The following is a 19,207-nucleotide window of genomic DNA, read 5'->3' on the forward strand; positions in this document are numbered from 1 at the left end:
GGAAAATAAGTTTATGACAATTAAGGTATTAGGTTTGACAAGCTTTGGGGGGATGGGGGGGGAATAATTAAATTTCGAGTTTTAGATTTCGTGATTCGGATGAATAATTTGGTGACAATTGGGGCTTTAGATTTTACAAGCTTTTAAGGTGAATGTTTTGGATTAAAGCTACCAATCTTGAAAATTTTAGAAAATGATTTATTATCTAGTAATGTTTTAGAATTTGAAGGATTTGAGAGTCAATTTTCTTTTATGCGATGTAAGTTTCTTGATCTTAGAAGTCCCGGAAGATGATTCTTATTTGATTTAAGGTTTTAGAATTACAGAGTTGAATGACTGATTTATAATAAGAGTTGAGTTCTTAGTTTTACAGACTTAGTGCTGTAGCTTGATCTACTCTAGTGAGCGATTAGTTTGTAACCATTAAAATGGGGTTGATTAGAGTTGAGTTGTTGATATGAAAATTTTTCTAGAGTAGATTTCTTTGAGGATTGGAGGTAATGACCTAGTGCGTGTATTTCTTTGAGGATTGAAGATATCGAGCTAGTTTAGAAAATAATTATTGTTAACTCGAGGTTGTAGTGGCAGATTTTAGGAAATGATTTTATTGATTCGAAAGATATAGGTCCATCAGGGTGTTGGAAATAGTAGATTTTGTGTTGGTATTGAATACGATTGAATTTGAGACTATACGATTGATGGCTTGCAAAATTTCATATTGCAGATTTTACAAGTTCGCTCGAGCGGAGGCTTTTGGCCATTCGAGCGAATTCAGACAGATTCAAACGCTCGACTGCCGCTCGACAGGGAGCTCGAGCGGGTTGCTGAAAAACGAAGATCGCTCGAGCAGAGACATTGGCCGCTCGAGCGAAATCAGGCAGAGTCGAACGCTCGATGTGCGCTCGATAGGACGCTCGAGCGAAATCAGGCAGAGTCGAACGCTCGACGCGCGCTCGACACCCCGCTCAAGCGAATATCGTATTTTGACAGATTTTAGGTTTTCCGCCGTGGGACCATATAAAAGGCCATTCTTCACTCTAGAGCCGCGAGTTTTGACTGGAGAACACTCTTTGGGAGAGAAAAACATAGCTAAAGGGCTTCAAATCATTTGTTTTGGAGACGGAATTCCAATTTATTGCACGTACGTTGGATTCATACACGAGCACGGACGGGAGAAAGTCGTTGAATCGTTCTTTTGAGCTTTTGACGACCAGTTGAGGCTGCAAGGAGGATTTTTCAGTGTTTATTTTCTTCTTCCCATCTTCTCAGAACAATTATGGTGAATTCGTTTATGTTGAATTCCAATTCTAGTATGAGCTAAATTTTCTTCTTTCTAGGAAAACGATGTAACCTAATTCCGAACTATGCTTGTTTGTCCATGCTAATTTAATGCAATTCTCTCTTTGTTTATCTGATTTATTCTGAGTTTAATGCTTCTAATTAACTGGCCATTGATTAGATGATTATTAATCTTGTGATTTGCTATCGAAAGAGGGAATCATAGGGTAGATCTTGGATATTTCAGCATAGGTAAGTATAGAGATCGAAAGACTTGTATGAACCTGTGTAGTAATTAAATCATTGGTCTTATTGCGTTCTTGATTATTTAATTTGCATACTCTTGTGTGAGTTGATAAACTAGAATCACTTCCAATTGACTATCGAAAGAGGCTTTTGGATGAATTAGAGATTTGCTAATAGACAAAAGAGGTTTAAGTTAAATTAGCTGGATGAGAAAAGCATAGTGAAGAATTATGGTGAAATTGATTTCCTAGAAGGTTTCTTCCCCATTGAATTTGATCTTTGAAAGTCATTTTTATTTTCTTTGCTTATTTCTCTTTGAGTTGATCTAAGTTTATTTGCAACTACAAAAACCTTAGCGATTCCTCTAGATAAAATTGAGATTAGTAAAATTTTGGTATTTGGCAAGAGTAAGGTACCAATCCCTGAGGACGATACTCTACTTATTACTTTACTATAAAACTACGATACTGTGCACTTGCAGTTTTGCACCGGTCAACGATCCGTAGACTTTTGGGAATGGATTCTTAGCAAGTTTAAGGTCATTCTCAGTACCAAACTTTAAGCAATGGCTAGTTGCTGATTTAAGAATATAAGTTGAGTAGATTCAGGAATGATTCTTGTTGAGTTGAGGATATAAGTCTAGGTGATGGAAATGTGATAATGGATCACTTGTACGTTTGAATGATTTGTGGTGTTGGCTAAGAGTACATGAGATCGATGAGTAGTAATGGTAAGTGCGTATGGTTTTCGGAGAGTGTTGGTTCTAGTCTCATCCATTTTTGGCTTGGTAGAAGTTGAAGAGGAATCTGTGTGGTAATATTAAATTCAAGAGATTTTGGCTTTGAGTTGTTTGGTAAGTTGAACGGAATGTGCAGTCGAAGCGGGTTACCCATTGGGATGATGGTTTGAAACGACTGTTGTGTTTATCTTGAAAATTAATTGCGACTTGAAATCATATGAATTTATATTGGTGAGGCTATACTTTTCTTTGGAGATCAAGTATCCAGTTGGGAGAATTGGGGATATGGTTATTTAACTTGAAAGGAGATCGTTAGGTCACCATGTGGGGTGTATCAAGTAATAAATCTTGGAAGTTGAAACTTATGCATCAAAGGTGGGTAGCATGATCATATGTATGAAGTAATAAAGCAGTAGGATCCTTGAATGTTGTTTAATAGTTTTTGATGGATTGAAGATTTAAACAATATGACCTGTCTTGAGATGTTTTTTTTGTGAAGTGGTACTGAAGGAATTAGTTGTGCTAAAACTAAAGTTTTTGAGAGTACAAGTAGGTGGTTGAGTTACCAAGAGTGTTTCGATTAGGTCTAGGTGAAGTCAGTGGTAGTTTATAGCGTGTGAGTTATTGCAAGATTAGATGTTATTCATAATATAGGTAATGAGTTTGAAGTATGGGATATCAGATAGAAGTTATAAGCGCTCTCGTTGGTTGGCCGGGAAGGACTTGGGCCTTTTGGAGATGTTCCTTATCTTCAGGAGAGACAGGTGTATTTTAGGATGATGCTACGTGTTTTCAAATTGGGGCCTAGAGGTTGATTAGTACTGGTTTCCGTCATCAATCAATGGATGTATTTTTGCGGAATGTTGGTTTTCGTTTAGGGCAGCGATGGCCAATTGAGGAACGAGTGGAGATTTATGGTTTTTTTTTTAGGTATATGATTTTCTATGGAAAGGTGGTAAAGCTTTTCTTGTGATTAGGTGTGGATTGAGCTTATACTTCATGATATTAATTTTTGAGAACATAGCCTTTATGTATTTTGGTGAGTTATCAGAGTGCACGCGAAAGCATGATTTTTGGAGATTCTTAGAAGTTCAAATTTTGTGTTGATTTTGAAGGATTAGTAGTGATTCGAAGTTTTAATGGGAGATTAATATTTTGGTCGTGCAATTTGGTTTATGGATGGTTAACTTTGGAAGTGGCTATTAAGTTACCAAAGTTGGAATGGGATGAAAGTTCGGAAGGTAAAGCAGAGACGTCGTGGATATTAGCAATTTATGGTGTGAAGTTAATAACCATTAGTTTTGTTGGGAGTTGTCGATGTTATGTATCTCTCATATATGTTCGTAGTTGTAGTTGTATCTTGTATCTGTTTGGTGCTGATGGTTGATCTTACAAATTTCGAAGACGAAATTTGTTTTTAAGGGGGGGAGGATGTGATGACCCCTTTTTACGCGTATTTTCATTGAAGGCGCTTTTTAATTTATTTAATATAATAGTTCTTTTATTTTAAATTATTGTATTTTAAATTGGTTTTAATTTATTTGATGTTGTGTTTAATTTATTTAATCGTTTTACGGTTTTTAAAATCGTTTTCGGCGGATCAATTTTGGTTTCCGAAGTGAGGACTGGACCTCATTTCTTTTCCCTCATCTTTTCTTTTTCTTTTCTCTTTTTCCTTTTTCTTTTTCCTTTTTCCTTCTGTTTCTTTCTTTTTCTTTCTTTTCTTCTTCTTTCTTCTCCTTTCTCTCCCGCGTACGCCGAACAGCTTCTTTTGCTCCTTCCCGTCACCGCCCCTTTGACCGCCCAGTTCTCCGCCGTCCGGTCACCATTTAGTGCACCACCGCCACCATTCTCTTCCCCTTCCACCAGAGATCATCCCCACCAATTTTCAGAGCCATCGGACCAGCCGTTAGCCGTCGCGAGCCCCCGGAAGTCACGGCACCTGCTCTGTTTTTCTCCCTGCCGCCGGTTACTTTCGCAGACCAGAACCGCCGCTCGCCGGCGGCGTGGCCTACACCACGCACCCAGTTTTCTTCCCCTCTCACAGGTGAACATCCCCACCAAGTTTCACCTCCATCCGAGCTACCGTTAGCCACCACGAGCTCCTCCAAGCCACACGGTTTTTCACCGATTCCGGCGCCGTCTCACCACCTCCGGCCACCATCTCTTCACAGCTTCTTCCCCCACCTCTTGCCGACCTAACCTTTCCGGCCTCGATCCATTGCCGGAGCAGCTCCCACGAGCTCAACTCTGTTCAGCCCCTTTTTGGCCTTCGACCGCCATTTCCACCACCACCCACAGCCAAAACTCGTTTCCCTTAGCTTCATAAATATCTCAAGGCCATTCCCTATCAATCCCGAGCTTTGGTTTGTCCCCGTTCAAAAATGGGTAATTTATTACCCACGGCAACAGTGTAAATTACACTGTTACGTTGTTTTTCTTCCGCCGTTTGCAACGCCGCGAGCTTTCTAAAAATACCGTATAGCGCTGTAAGTATTTTCCAAATTCTACTTTTAGATTTAAATATATTTTGCTCCTACAATAATTATTTGACTGCTGGTTGGTTGATTCCGGACTGAGTCCAAGGAGTTCGGGGGTCGGATGGATTGAGGACGGAGTTGTTTGGTTGATGTTGTTATTTGTTTGAGATATTTGTGTCTTGATGTTTGCTTTGTATAGTGCACGCATGTTCATGTTTAAAAAGAGAAAACCGGGTTTTTCGTGTAGTTGCATGCATGTACATGTGTTTGAAAAATGAAAGCTGTGCGGGTAAGCGAGAAATGATTTATGGTATATGTAAACGGTTGGACTGACTGGTTTGAGTCAGAGGCACGCGTAGGAATGGTGGTAAGCAGGGACGGTGGTAGAATCCCGCCTGTGATTCCCGCCTACAGTGCACGCGTAGGGATGGTGGTGAGCAGGGATGGTGGTAGAGTCCCGCCCGCGATTCGAGCCTACAGACGGACTTGTAGGGACGGTGGTAGAGTCCCGCCTGTGATTCCCGCCTACGGTGCATGCGTAGGGATGGTGGTGAGCAAGGATGGTGGTAGAGTCCCGCCTGCGATTCCCGCCTACAGTGCTATGATGGTTTGGTTAATGGGTCATTTTCTGAGAAAATGGCAAGGTTTTGTATGAGGATATTGCGATCCATTTTCTGGGAAAATGTTGGTTTGGGCCATTATCTGGGATAGTGGCGAGGCTTGGTTTTATACGATATGTTTTTGGGCCAAATGGGATTTTGGCGTGCGTGGAAAAAATGTGATTTTATGGGATGAGAGCATTTGCATTCTTTCATGCATATTGTGGAGTGTATTATGTTTTTATCTAGTGGTGTTTGGATTTTACTTACCTGCGGCACCATTTTTGGTACCGTAGATTTTGGTGCAGGGATCGAAGAGGAGGAGGAGGCTGAGCCCGAGGATGCGGCTCAGTCGGAGTTCTGAGTTGAAATTATTATCTTCTTGTTGTTTTGAATAATATTTGTATCTTGTAATATTTTAATATGTAAGTTTTAAACAGCTTTGTATTATATTAAGAAAAAAATTCTGGTACTTAGTTATGACTTTCGTTATCCGCTGCGTTTTCTTTTGCACATTTGTTGCTTTTACACACACTTGACACTCGTCGATAGGGTGGTGACCTGGGTTGTCATCATCCGGACGTCTCGATTTCCCCGTGTCCGTGCGTGGGGATTTGGGGGCGTCACATATACTTATGCTGGTTCATGAAAATACCATGGGCTCGATTATGAACTTCCAATCCTAAGAAGTATGTGAGCTGGCCAAGATCTTTCATATAGAAAGTTGCATGTAACAGCTGCTAAAGCTTAGTAATCAAACCACAGTCAGTGCCAGTAATGATTATATCATCCACATAAACCAAGAGTATAACTATACCAGACATAGACATGTGGAAGAAGAGAGAAGAATCATATTGACTTTGTGTAAAACTGAAGGAAAGAAGTGTACTACGAAACTTCTCAAACCAAGCGCGGGGCACTTGCTTGAGCCCATACAGAGAACATCTTATCTTATAGACATCATGAGAAGAAGAAGTAGTCATACCAAAGAGAAGCTTCATGTAAATCTCTTCCTAGAGATCACCATGAAGAAAGGCATTCTTCACATCCATCTGATGGAGTGGCCACGACTGTAAAGCGGCAATAGCTAAGATGGTTTGAATTGTGGTCATTTTGGCAACAGGGCAAATGTCTCCTCATAATCAACCCCATATTCCTGCTTGTTACCCAAAGCTACAAGGCGAGCTTTGTACCGGTCCAAAGAACCATCAAAATGAAGTTTTACAGAAAAAACCTATTTACTCCCAATAGGTTTGACTGTAGGAGGACAAGGAACAATATCCCAAGTGTGATTCTCCTCAAGTGCTTGAAGTTCTATTTGCATTGCAATTTGCTAACACTCATGTTCCATGGCCTGTTTGTAGCAAGAGGGAATGGAAATGGTGGATAAAGTAGCGACAAGAGAGACAAGAGAGAAGTAGCCATACCAATTAGGGGGTCGAGAAGGACGAGTAGACAGAATAAGAGTGGTGGAAGCAGGAGCAGGATCAGGATCTAGCACCGGGTCAAGATCGGAAGGGGGCACAAAGGAAGTGGAACCAGACTCATGTCGACAACGTCTTTCATACACAAAACTAGGTTTAAACCTTTCCACAATTGGTGGGGAATCAAAAAAGCTAGGCAGAAAAGATAACGATATAGATGGCAGCTCAACATGAGATGAAAAGAAATATTGATTTTCAAAGAAAATCACATTTCTAGAAACCCGTATACGACAAGCAAGGGGATCATAACAAATATAACCCTTTCGAGGGATAGCATAACCAAGAAAAACACACTTAACCGACTTAGCAGTAAGTTTATGTCGTTCATGAGTAGGAAGATGCACAAAACAAACACAACCAAATGTAAGAAGATCAGAATATAAAAGAGAGCGACCAAACAACTTAAAGAAAGGAGAAACATGATTTAACGTAGGAGAGGGTAAGCGATTGATCAAATCAAATGCAGTAGAAAGTGCTTCATACCAAAAACGAGGAGGAACAGATGAGTCAAGTAAAAAAGTTCTTACCACATCAAGAAGGTGCTGATTTTTCCTCTCAACAACACCGTTTTGCTGTGGTGTCAAAGGACAAGAAAGCTGAGAGAAAATCCCTTTGCTTTGAAGAAAGTCCTGAAACTCATTAGATATATATTCACCGCCAGAATCAGAGCGCAAGACTTTGATGCTGGCAGAGAATTGAGTCTCAAGAAGTGCAAGAAAGTGCTTAAAGACTGAAAAAACTTCAGCCTTAACCCGGAGGAAATAAACCCAAGTGAAGCAACTAAAGTCATCAATGAAAGTAACAAAGTACTTGTAATGCGCATGAGAAACAACAGGTGCAATCCCCCAAACATTAGTGTGAATAATCTCAAAACATTGCGAGGCACTAGATGCATGATGAGGAAAAGGTAGAACTTTACTTTTGTCAAGTTTGTATGATGTACAATCAAAAGAAAGATCAAGAGAAGAACATGCTTTATTTCCCAATAATCCAGAGTTAAACAAAGTACGAAGTACATCATAGTTTGGGTGGCCTAGACGTCTATGCCACATCTTATTTCCAGAACCAACAACATTACATGCAAAAGAAAGTAAAGGAAAATTAGGAATAATATTGGACGGAGAAACATGAAGAGGAAAGAGTCGTCCCACTTTAGGCCACCTCGCGATCATCTTCCCTAACACTTGATCCTACACAACACAACCAAAACGGGAGAAATTGACATTACAATTAGTATCTGTCAGAATATATTGTCTATAATGTGTTTGTATAAGGGTATATGGGTCTCTTGTATTTAGGGTATATATATACTTGTGTGTACACTGTGAATAATAAGAAAAAACAGAGTATTATTTCATCAAATCTCGTCTACATGGTATCAGAGCACGATTCTCACGAATCTGAGTTCTGTATGAGTTGAGAGTTTTTTTCGGGTGTAGTTTGTGAGCTCACAGTGTTCCCCGGCATGTTTCCATGTGGTTGCCGTGTGGTTTGGGTGCTCGCCGGCGCCGTGTGGTGGTTGAAGTGCTTTTCGGCCGCTTTCCGGCATCATATCCGGTACTAGACACCAGGGGTGAGCTCGCCGGCAGTTTCTGTTGGTACCGATCCTTGTTGCCGTCGTCTTCAGTCGCCGGAAGGGGTCACCGTCGCCGATACAGTATCGTTTGGTTGTAGGTAAGCTCGTATTCCAATTCTGGAATAGGCATAACCTTGAACCTGTATAAGGTTTTATTCCAGGTTGGAATAAAACGCGTTTGGTAACACGGATAGCTTAAACCTATCCTGGGTTAGGATAGGCTTATCCGAGAAAGACCCAAACGAGCCAGACCCGGACCCGATCCGAGACCGACCCGGACCCGGACCCGATCCGAGACAGGTCCATATCGGCCATATATCAGCCGAAACAGACCCGATATCGGCCGATACAGAGCCGATTTCGGCCGATACAATCCGGTTCCGGCCACTTTCAGGCCGATACATACCAGTTCCGAACCGGTACAACCCTTTTTTGACCGGTTCAGACTTGTTTAACCCGATACAGGCCCGAGATTTGGGTTTTTAATCTGGATTTCTACTTTTCCAGATTGTATTTTCCAGTTTTTCGTCCATATTTCATGTTTTTTGTGTGAAATCTTTGTTTCTAAGTGGATTGTTGTGATATCTTGGTATCTTTTCCATGGCAACTAAATTTGAGTCAATGTCACTTGCACCAAATATTAGTATGCCTATGACTTCGGTGAAGTTAAATGGAAAGAATTACATGTTGTGGTCAAGATCCGTTGAAATGTTTTTGAAAGGCAAGGGTCTTCTTCGTACTCATCTGACTGATCCAATTCCTGCTTCGACTAGTTCTACATTTGCTCAATGGGAGCAGGAATATGCTCAAATATTATCTCTGATGTTGACTAGTATTGAACCTAGTATCTGCTCAAGTTTAATACATTTTGACACTACTCAAGAGGTGTGGGGACATCTCAAACAGATGTATTCAGGTGCTGGAAACATAACTCGTATTTATGAGTTGTGTAAACAATTCTTCGTGTTAGAACAGAATGCTTTGGGCCTGGAAGAATATTATTCTCAAGTAATGGGCATATGTGAAGAACTCAAAATGTATCAACCCGTCACTTCTGATGTTCCAAGTATGCTTAAACAACAAGAAGATTTTAATATTGTTCGCTTTCTTGTCGGCTTAAAACCGGAATCTGAGTCAGTGCGTTCTCAAATTTTGGCAAGTCCATAGCTTCCCTCATTTCCTGATGTATTCTCCCGGGTTCAGCGAGCTACATTGTCTTCTGATCAGAATAATGAGAGATCTGCTTTAACTGCCTCCTATGTTGCTCCTGCTGGGCGTGGAGGTCAGAGTGGTAGAGGTGCACGTGGGGGTGCACGTGGGGGAAGAGATAATCGCACTCGAGGTCGTAAATTTCGTAAGTGCACCCATTGTGGTCGCACTAACCACTCAATGGATTATTGTTGGGATCTACATGGTAGACCATCTGGGTCTGCTAATCAAGCCACTTTCCAAGATGATCCACAGTCAACGAGCTCCAACCGATCTTCAGATATGATTAGTATATCAAAGGATGAGTATAAGCGGTTTTTGGGTCACACAAGGGCTTCATCTTCCACAGCTACTCTTACCCACTCAGGTATAGCATCCGGATGTCTTGTCTCATCCACTCAAGGTCCATGGATCATTGATTCAGGAGCTAATGAACATTTGACCGGTTTGTCTTCTGCCCTGTCTAAGTTAAATACTGTACTATCTGTAAAAAGTGTCACTCTTGCTAATGGTTCTCTTGCTAAAGTTACAGGCATTGGATCCACAAAACTCACTGACTCCATATCCTTGTCATCTGTCCTACATGCTCCGAGTTTTCCGTTTAGTTTGTTGTCTATTAGTAAGATTACTCAAAATCTACAGTGTTCAGTGACTTTTTATCCCTCTTCATGTGTTTTTCAGGATCTCAAAACGGGGAACAAGATTGGTACGGGGCATGAAGCTGGTGGTCTGTATTACCTTGATGTTCAACAGTCACCCACTTGAGCCCTTCACAAATGTCTATTAGTCAATTTGTTTCATATAATGCCTTATCCCCTTCATTCTCATGTTTTACATCTCAAGTTTCAAAACTCTCTATTCCTAAGACACTTCAGGATGCATTTCTGATCCGGGATGGAGGACAGCTATGGAAAATGAAATGGATGCTCTTCATCATAACGGCACATGGGATCTTGTTCCACTACCACCTAGTAAACAACTTGTTGGCTGTAAATGGATATACACTATCAAATTTCATCCTAATGGTTCTGTAGAACGTCTGAAAGCCCACTTGGTTGCAAAGGGCTACACTCAAACCTATGGCATTGACTACGAAGAGACGTTCTCTCCAGTTGCCAAAATCTCTTCTGTTCGAGTGCTAATCTCTCTTGCTGCTAATTTAGGCTGGCCCTTATTTCAGCTGGATGTAAAAAATGCATTCCTCCATGGCGACTTGCATGAGGAAGTTTATATGGAGCAACCACCTGGGTTTGTTGCTCAGGGGGAGTATCGAGGTACTGTATGCAGGTTGAAAAAGGCATTATACGGTTTGAAACAATCTCCTCGAGCATGGTTTGGAAGGTTCTCTGATGCTGTATTGACATTTGGTCTTCACAGATGCCAAACAGATCACTCGGTATTTCACTTGCATAGTGATGCAGGTCACCTTTTGTTGGTTGTATACGTGGATGATATTGTAATTAATGGGAGTGACTCTGCTGGAATTATTAGACTAAAACAATTTTTACATGATCAGTTTCAGACGAAAGACTTGGGCAAGCTTAGATATTTCCTTGGAATTGAAGTCAGTAGATCTAAAGAGGGCATCAACCTATCTCAGAGGAAATATGTACTTGATCTTTTGGAAGAAACCGGCATGTTGGGTGCACAACCTATTGACACCCCTATGGATCCCAATCGTAAATTCTTGAAAGAAGAAGGGGAGTTGTTTAGAGATCCAGGTATGTATCAAAGATTAGTTGGGAAATTGAACTATCTTACCATCACTAGACCAGACATCTCTTATGCAGTGAGTGTACTGAGTCAATTTTTACAAACGCCTAGGATCTCACATTGGGATGCTGTAATGCATATTCTTCGTTATCTCAAGCGAGCACCTGGCCTTGGAATACTGTATCGACCAAATGGACATCTTAGAATTGAAGCATTTTCAGATGCTGATTGGGCAGGATCTCCTTCAGATAGAAGATCTACTACGGGATATTATACCTTTGTAGGAGGTAACTTGGTTACATGGAAGAGCAAGAAACAAACAGTAGTAGCTCGTTCTAGTGCGGAAGCTGAATACAGGGCAATGGCACATACTACTAGTGAGCTGACATGGTTACAACACTTTCTTCAAGAGATTGGGTTTCCAGCTCCTATCCCTCTCCAGCTATTTTGTGATAATCAAGTTGCACTGCATATTGCCTCTAACCCTGTGTTTCATGAGAAGACTAAACATATAGAGATTGATTGTCACTTCATTCGAGATAAGATACTAAGTGGTGACATTGCTACACCTTTTGTGAAGTCCGCAGATCAACTCGCAGATGTGTTTACTAAATCCTTGTGTTGGAGTCGATTAAAACCTATTTGTTTCAAGCTGGGTTTATATGATGTATATGCCCCAGCTTGAGGGGGAGTGTTAGAATATATTGTCTATAATGTGTTTGTATAAGGGTATACGGGTCTCTTGTATTTAGGGTATATATATACTTGTGTGTACACTGTGAATAATAAGAAAAAACAGAGTATTATTTCATCAAATCTCGTCTACAGTATCAACCAATTGACCAATAGAAATAAGATTTGTAGAGAGGTCAGGAGACACAAAAACCATCAGCTAAGGAAGATGAAAGATCACCAACAGCACTAATAGGCAGAGAACTGCCATCGGCAGTGTTAATTTTCAGATTTCCATCATAATTTCTGACATTAGAAAGATGAGCAACAATATTGGTCATATGGTTAGAGGCTCCAGAGTTAAAATACCATGGCTTAGAAGAAACTTTTTGATTACCTGAGAGCCTAAAAGCAGAAAAAGCATAAATGATCATATGTTGTACCATTTCAGGAGTGAGTGTGTTCGGGTTTGCTAAGGCTATAGGAGCAGGAATAGGAACAACCGGCAAGGCAGCAGGCAATGCAGCAGAACTAGAGGCACTAGTGGAGGCATGATAAGCAGTACCCTGCTTCCTTTCAGGTCGAATGGGACAAGCAGAGAGGATATGACCATGTTTCTTGCAATAGTTACAGAACTTCTTGAGACAATCCCGAGCAATATGACCAAAAGCTTTACAACTAAAGCATTGGACAGCACGCATATCTCTACCCTTATTCCTCCCCTGTGCTACATAAGCCACAAAAACAGGTGCACTAACATTAGCCCGATGTTCCATGGCAGCCTGAGTTACGATACACTGCTCCTCAAGAAGAAGTTCACTCAAACAGGCATCCAGAGATGGTATAGGATGACAATTCATCAGATTAGACCGTGCAATGTCAAAGTCGGGTCGTGACTTCATCAAGAATTGATCGCGCTTGCTGGTTGCATGCAAAGAGAGCTGCAGCGAGAACATTAGCATAAACAATGTCGGAATAATCAGCCCAAAGAGTTTGAAAACCAGAAAAATATTCCTCAATTGAGAGACTTCCTTGTGTGAAATTAGCCATCTCATACTCCAATTGAAATCGCCTAGTGGAGTTTTCTTGATTGTAAACCGTGTTGAGATAATTCCACATAGCAGCAACAGTTTTATAGGCCTCAAATTGAGAACAAGATGAGGCTCAATCGAGCTAAGGATCCAAGTCATAACCCAAGCATCCTTAATTTCCCACTTAGACAAAGTCTCGGCACCTTGAGGTGCGGGAGCAATCCCATCAATATGACTTCATAATTCTTTTCCTTTGACAAATAATTTAAATTGGAACTCCCAAGCAGAATAATTTTTGCCAGTAAATCTAATATGAAACAATTCCAACTTATCCGATGACATGATGCAACCAAGCAACAGAGAATAGCCCACTAGAAATTGTAACTTTCACCGTGAAAAAAAAATGCACCATAAAGAAGCACAAACCAGGGAATAAAGGCGCCGAAAATTGTAAATTTCCGAAAGTCACAACCAAAAAAGGCGCCAAAATGCACCCTGCAACAATAGAGGCGCCGAAACCACAAACCAGAAAATCACAGACCACCAGAAAATCACCACAGAGGAAGCCGAACTTCCAGCTGCTGTGCTGAAAACTGCAAGAACCCAGACCAGACCAAAGCCAAGAGTCGTAGAAGGCAGGGGAAATCCGACAACACCCCAGACTAGAGCCGAGGTTGAGAAAGCGACATCGGATCCACCAAAAATCACGTAGGTTTCACCAAAATTGAACCCAAAGTGTGCCGAACAAGAGAAACCCACAAATCCAAGAGAAAAAAAAAAAAAAATTCAAAGAGAGACAGAAATCAAGAACCTGCTCTTGATACCACATCAAAATACTAGAGACCAGAAAAATATACGAAGAGAGGTTTGGAAAAGTTTCCCTCTGATTCGGCCACTTTCATATATTTATATATGTATCTTGTCCATTTCATCTATACACGGAAGTATATGCTATACATGAAGTCTAACTGATTCCTAATATTCAGCATCTATACAAGGTAAGATAATATATACAGCTAATAATAACAGAGTCCTAAATGGTATAAACTCCTAAATTGTATACGGTAACAATGCGTGGCATACAGCAGAGGAAAAGAGAGATGTGATGCTTGAAAGAGGGGCTTGGCCATAGGCCTCTATCTTTTCCCTTCTCTTGTAAATTTCCAGTTTTTATGACCAATAGATGGACCTGAAATTCCAATGAGTGTACTGACCAGGAATGATTAGAAAGACTGACCAAAGAGTGTAAAGATTAGTGGTGGTGAGGGGCAGCACACAGCAGTTGCATGGGAGACAATCTGAAAAAAAGAAAGGCTTGGTGTAGAACCCTTTTGCCAAGTGTATGGCAAGATGATAAAATGAGGAGAGACATGACTCAAACATGTGTTTAGGACAGCAAGGATTACTATCCAGGTGGTGATGGACAGTAGGATCATGGTTGGTGAGGTGGCAAGCTGGGCTGCCACTTGTTAAGCTCGGATTGGGTCACTTGGCACCACGTCATCAAACAATATTTTTTTTCACTCCAAAAATTCCTAAAAAATCTAACTAGAACAATGGTACTAATCTTTTTGTTAAATTATGATCCTAAGTATCTCTAATAAATCCAAGAAGTTTCGGTTTACTAAAGGATCATAATAAATCTTGGGCCTAAAGATGAAATTTGACTTGCCCAAACCGTGACCTCCATTGTCCAATGTTTAAATGCAAGTCCCTTGATCCATACTTTTCCATGGGGTGTCACACTTTATCCACCAAATGCTCTTCCACAAAGAATAGATTGCTAACACGAGTAATAAGGATATCATAAAAAGGACAAACATTGAACACCCCATTTCTAGGCGGGACACAAAAAACCTTATTTAATCACCTATTTGCGATTTTGTGAAATATAACAAGTTCACAAATTTGCTAAAAGCTTCCACCTCCCAATCTTGAATTGCTCGAATGAAACTTAAATTCCACTAGGGAAAATCACATGAAATCTCCCAATCGTCACTAAAGCATCCTTGTCACAAGCTACCTGTACATATCTTAGATATCTTCCTTCAAAACCCAATTGCTGCAACACAAGTCATGCCAAAATCTGATCCTGGATCCACGTCCCACCTCATATATGAAGAGAGCTTCCCCCAACCCACCCTTATATTTTTCCAAAACCCCACCCCATGAGACTCTTGGACTTCATTAAAACACCACCCACCCCCATGAGCATCTCTACAATGCTTCTCTTGTTCTGGTAACACCAGATCCACTTCCCCAGCAATTAAACAAGAGTAGATTTATAACCTTCAACCCACAAGCAAAGGTAGAAGAGCAAGAAAGAAATCCATGTGAGGTTTCAATTGCACCAATACAAGCTTTATGTGCAAAACATCTGGATTTTGAGACTACAACTACATTCTATGATTCATGAAAAGGATGACTAATTTTTGAAGGTCCATCATTTGGTTGACAGGCTGATTGGTCTACTGTTGGCGCTTCCTTGTTTCTCTTATCGCTACAGAATGAGTTTTTTGCCACAGAAGTTTCTGGCATGTACTATAATGAAATATGAGTTTCTGGCATACTGTTTTATAGTTTATATTGAGAATAAAAAACTGCTACGTATTTCACTACATAAATGATGATGGATGAATTTTATGCGATGAAAGACTGCCGTTGAGCATAATATGAAAGGGATATTAAGTTGTATTTTCAATTTTTTTCCATACATGTCTACAGCAAACTACAAACTTTTGTATTCAAAAGAAAAGTTCTCTTAGTAATAAACATGAAACTTTAGTATACAGTTAGGGCTTATGATTTATTACTACATTAAATTCTAGATTTTGTTTTATTTTACCTAAACACGTACACATTACACATACAGAATGACCATATATGTATTGCTTGAGGTAGATTTTCCCATTCACATTAATAAATCAAAAATAAAAATAAAAATCCCGGTTCACCACTTCAGTTAAGCCATCTGTTAGTGTGATTTGTGCCTAATTATAGAATATTTTAGTGTATCATATGATTATGTTAATTATAGGAAAGATTGGTAGAATTTCCTAATTGATATTGTAATTAGTGTTTCCCTGTAATTACTGTAATTAGATCAATTAGGTTATCTGTTTTCCTAAATTAGTTGTCTCTATACCTATATATATTTCTAGCCTCAGAGAGATGAATATATGAAAAACTACTCCACTATTGTTCTATTTTTCATGGTATCAGAGCAGGCATAATTGATATACCTGCTTCTGAAACTGTCCGTAAACTACAAACCTCTTGCTTTAATCCTAGACATCTAGGATTTTCACTGTCCTAAATCATTACAATATACTTCCGCTGCTACCCTAATATTTTCCTCTACAAAAATGGTTGGTGATACATCTGATAATTTCAAAATTGCTCCTGAAAAATTGACTGGTCACACTACCTATGATTCTTGGGCTCATATTGCTCGCATGTCCATTGCCAACAAGAAAAAACTTGGCTATATTACTGGTACGAAGAAGGCCCCTGGGAAAACTAATGCTGAAGCCTATGAAACTTGGGAAGAGGAAAATTGCACAGTTCAAACATGGCTTCTTAATTCAATGGAGAAACATGTGAGAGTTCTCTTCGATCGTCTTCCTACAGCAGTGGCTATCCGGTGTGCTGTAGAGAAGACCTATACTGTGAGTAACAATTCTTCCAGAGTATATGAGTTAGCACAGAGATCTGTCAACATCAAATAAGAAGGTTGTACCCTTGAAGTTTACTATGAAGAAATACAAACTATCTAGCACGAACTCGATGCTATCAATCCTCCTCAGATCTTGAATGAAATTGATCTCTGCACCCACTTAGCAACTGTCACAAATTTTCGTTTTACATCTTATTGGCAGGATTAGATTCTCATCTTGATGGAGCTCGTGCCCATGTGCTTAGTTCTGATCCTCTTCCTAATGTCCTAGAAGCTTATGCCATGATTTGTGAGGAGGATACTCGCTTAAAAACTATGGGGAGTGAGGAAAAGACAAGTGGCAGTGCCTTAGCTGCACGTAAAGGGAAGGAGGGCAGTTTTTATGAGTCTCCTAAACCCTTCTTCAAATCTAGTGGATCAAATCTAGCTAAAGATGAACGTAAATGCACTCATTGTGGTAAAAATCATATTGTGGACAAATGTTGGAAATTTCATGGTCAACCTGATTGGGCAGATGAGCTTATTGCTAAAACACAAGGAAGTAGAGCATCACTTGCTACCACTTCAACCCATGAGAATGCAGATGAAGCCAAGACAGGTAACTTTGATTATGCTCTATGTACTTCTACTTCTGCCTGTGATAATGCATGGATAATTGACACTAGAGCAACGGATCATATGACTAATAACCCTAAGAAATTCACTATCCTCACTAAAAACTGCTCAAAATATTGTGTTAGAACTGCCACTGGTCAGATAATCTCTGTTACTGGTATTGTTACCATTAAACTTACACCCAACATCACGTTGCTCAATGTTCTCCTGGTTCCCACTTTAGAGACTGATTTATTATATGTGTCTAAACTTATGGCTTCATATTCCTGTCATTTTTTTCCAAAACATTGCCTTTTTCAGGATCTTCATACTCAGGAGGAGATGGGACGTAGTTTTAAGAGAGGGGACTTGTGGTACTTTCATCATGGTTCGAAGTTGAATATTTCAGCAAACCAGACCAGTAAGCATGTATTGGAGAATGAGAAATTGATTTGGTTATGGCATCAACATCTTGGACATCCATCGTTTGGCTACTTAAAGCATCTTTTACCTACTTTCTTTGAGTCTTGTAATAAACAATTCAAATGTTCTACTTGTGAGACTTGTGTTTTAGCTAAAAGCCACCGTACAGTATTTCCAAAAAGTGATAATAAAGCATCAATGCCATTTACTCTCATTCATTCATGCCATTTACTCTCATTCATTCGGATGTATGGGGTCCCTCACACCATTCTACTTCTGGTGGTATGCGATGGTTTATTACCTTCATTGATGACTGCACTCAAATTACATGGATTTATTTAATTAAGCACAAGAGTGACGTGAACAATGTTGTTAAACAATTCTGCACTATGGTCCAAAATCAGTTTTCTACAAGTATCAAAGTACTACGTTCAGACAATGGAGGTGAATATCTCACAAACGACCTTGCTGTTTTCTTTCAGTCACAAGGTATCATTCATCAAACATCTTATGCTAATACACCACAACAGAATGGTGTGGCCGAGCGACGTAATCGCCAACTTCTAGAGGTTACTCGAGCTTTCTTATTTGAAAAGAATGTTCCTAAATATTTATGGAGTGATGCTTTGCTATCTGCTATGCATATCATCAACCGAGTTCCTTCTAGTATTCTTGTATTCCAAACTCCACTTTAGGTCCTCACTGCAAAGATAAAGAATATGCCCCCTATCTCTAATCTCCCTCCTAGAGTTTTTGAGTATGTTGCGTATGTCCATGTTCACTCTCATCAATGTAGCAAACTATCACCTCGGGCTATCAAATGTGTTGTTGTGGGATATGGTTCTCATCAGAAAGGATACCGTTGTTATCACCCACTTTACTCAAAAGATGTATGTTACTATGGATGTTACTTTTAATGAGGATTTGGCCTATTTCTCTGCTGATGGCTCTCCTCTTCAAGGGGAGATGGAGTGTTTTTGAAGAGAATAGCCATGATGATATCCCTATTGTTGCTGCATCTCTTCCCAATGATCAGAGACATGATACTCTAGATACCAAGAACTCTCTGGAAGAAGGAAATAGCTCGACTACACGTCCAAATACTGCTAATAGTACTACTGAATAGTTCCCCTCTCTCTCCACGACACGTTCAATCTGCTCCTGAGGCTTCTAATGAGGTACTTTCTGAACCTGATGGAACTTTGAATGAAACCAGTGATAGTTTAAATACTACACCTGAACTTGACCTTGAACCCGAATTTGAACCGCCAAAATATCAATTACCAGCCCGTGTAAATCACGGTAAACCCAAAACCCAATATGATGCAGATTTAAATAGTAAAGGAAAGTACCCCATTAGTAATCATGTGCCAACCCATAGAGTTTCCAAGTCATATGAATCATTTATGTGTCAAGTATCTATTGTATCTATTCCAAGACAGTTGCAGGATGCATTAGTAAAATACTAAATGGACCGAAGCTATGGC

The 19,207-nt window shown here is 40.0% G+C and overlaps 1 protein-coding gene across 3 annotated transcripts in view; it reads right to left on the minus strand.

Moving 5' to 3' along the window:
* LOC122307698 (abscisic-aldehyde oxidase-like) overlaps nt 1-19,207 on the minus strand; it is a 46,370-nt gene that overhangs the window by 18,002 nt on the left and 9,161 nt on the right. For 2 of the 3 annotated variants that reach the window (XM_043120740.1, XM_043120742.1), the window contains exon 7: nt 7,354-7,455. The exons of the other annotated variant lie outside the window; for it this stretch is intronic. In XM_043120740.1, coding sequence (XP_042976674.1) covers nt 7,354-7,455 — 102 coding nt within the window. The remainder of the gene's footprint in view (nt 1-7,353; nt 7,456-19,207) is intronic. 3 annotated transcript variants of the gene reach the window in all.

The sequence above is a fragment of the Carya illinoinensis genome, chromosome 4 (genome assembly GCF_018687715.1).
Source record: "Carya illinoinensis cultivar Pawnee chromosome 4, C.illinoinensisPawnee_v1, whole genome shotgun sequence".
Classification (NCBI taxonomy): Eukaryota; Viridiplantae; Streptophyta; class Magnoliopsida; order Fagales; family Juglandaceae; genus Carya; species Carya illinoinensis.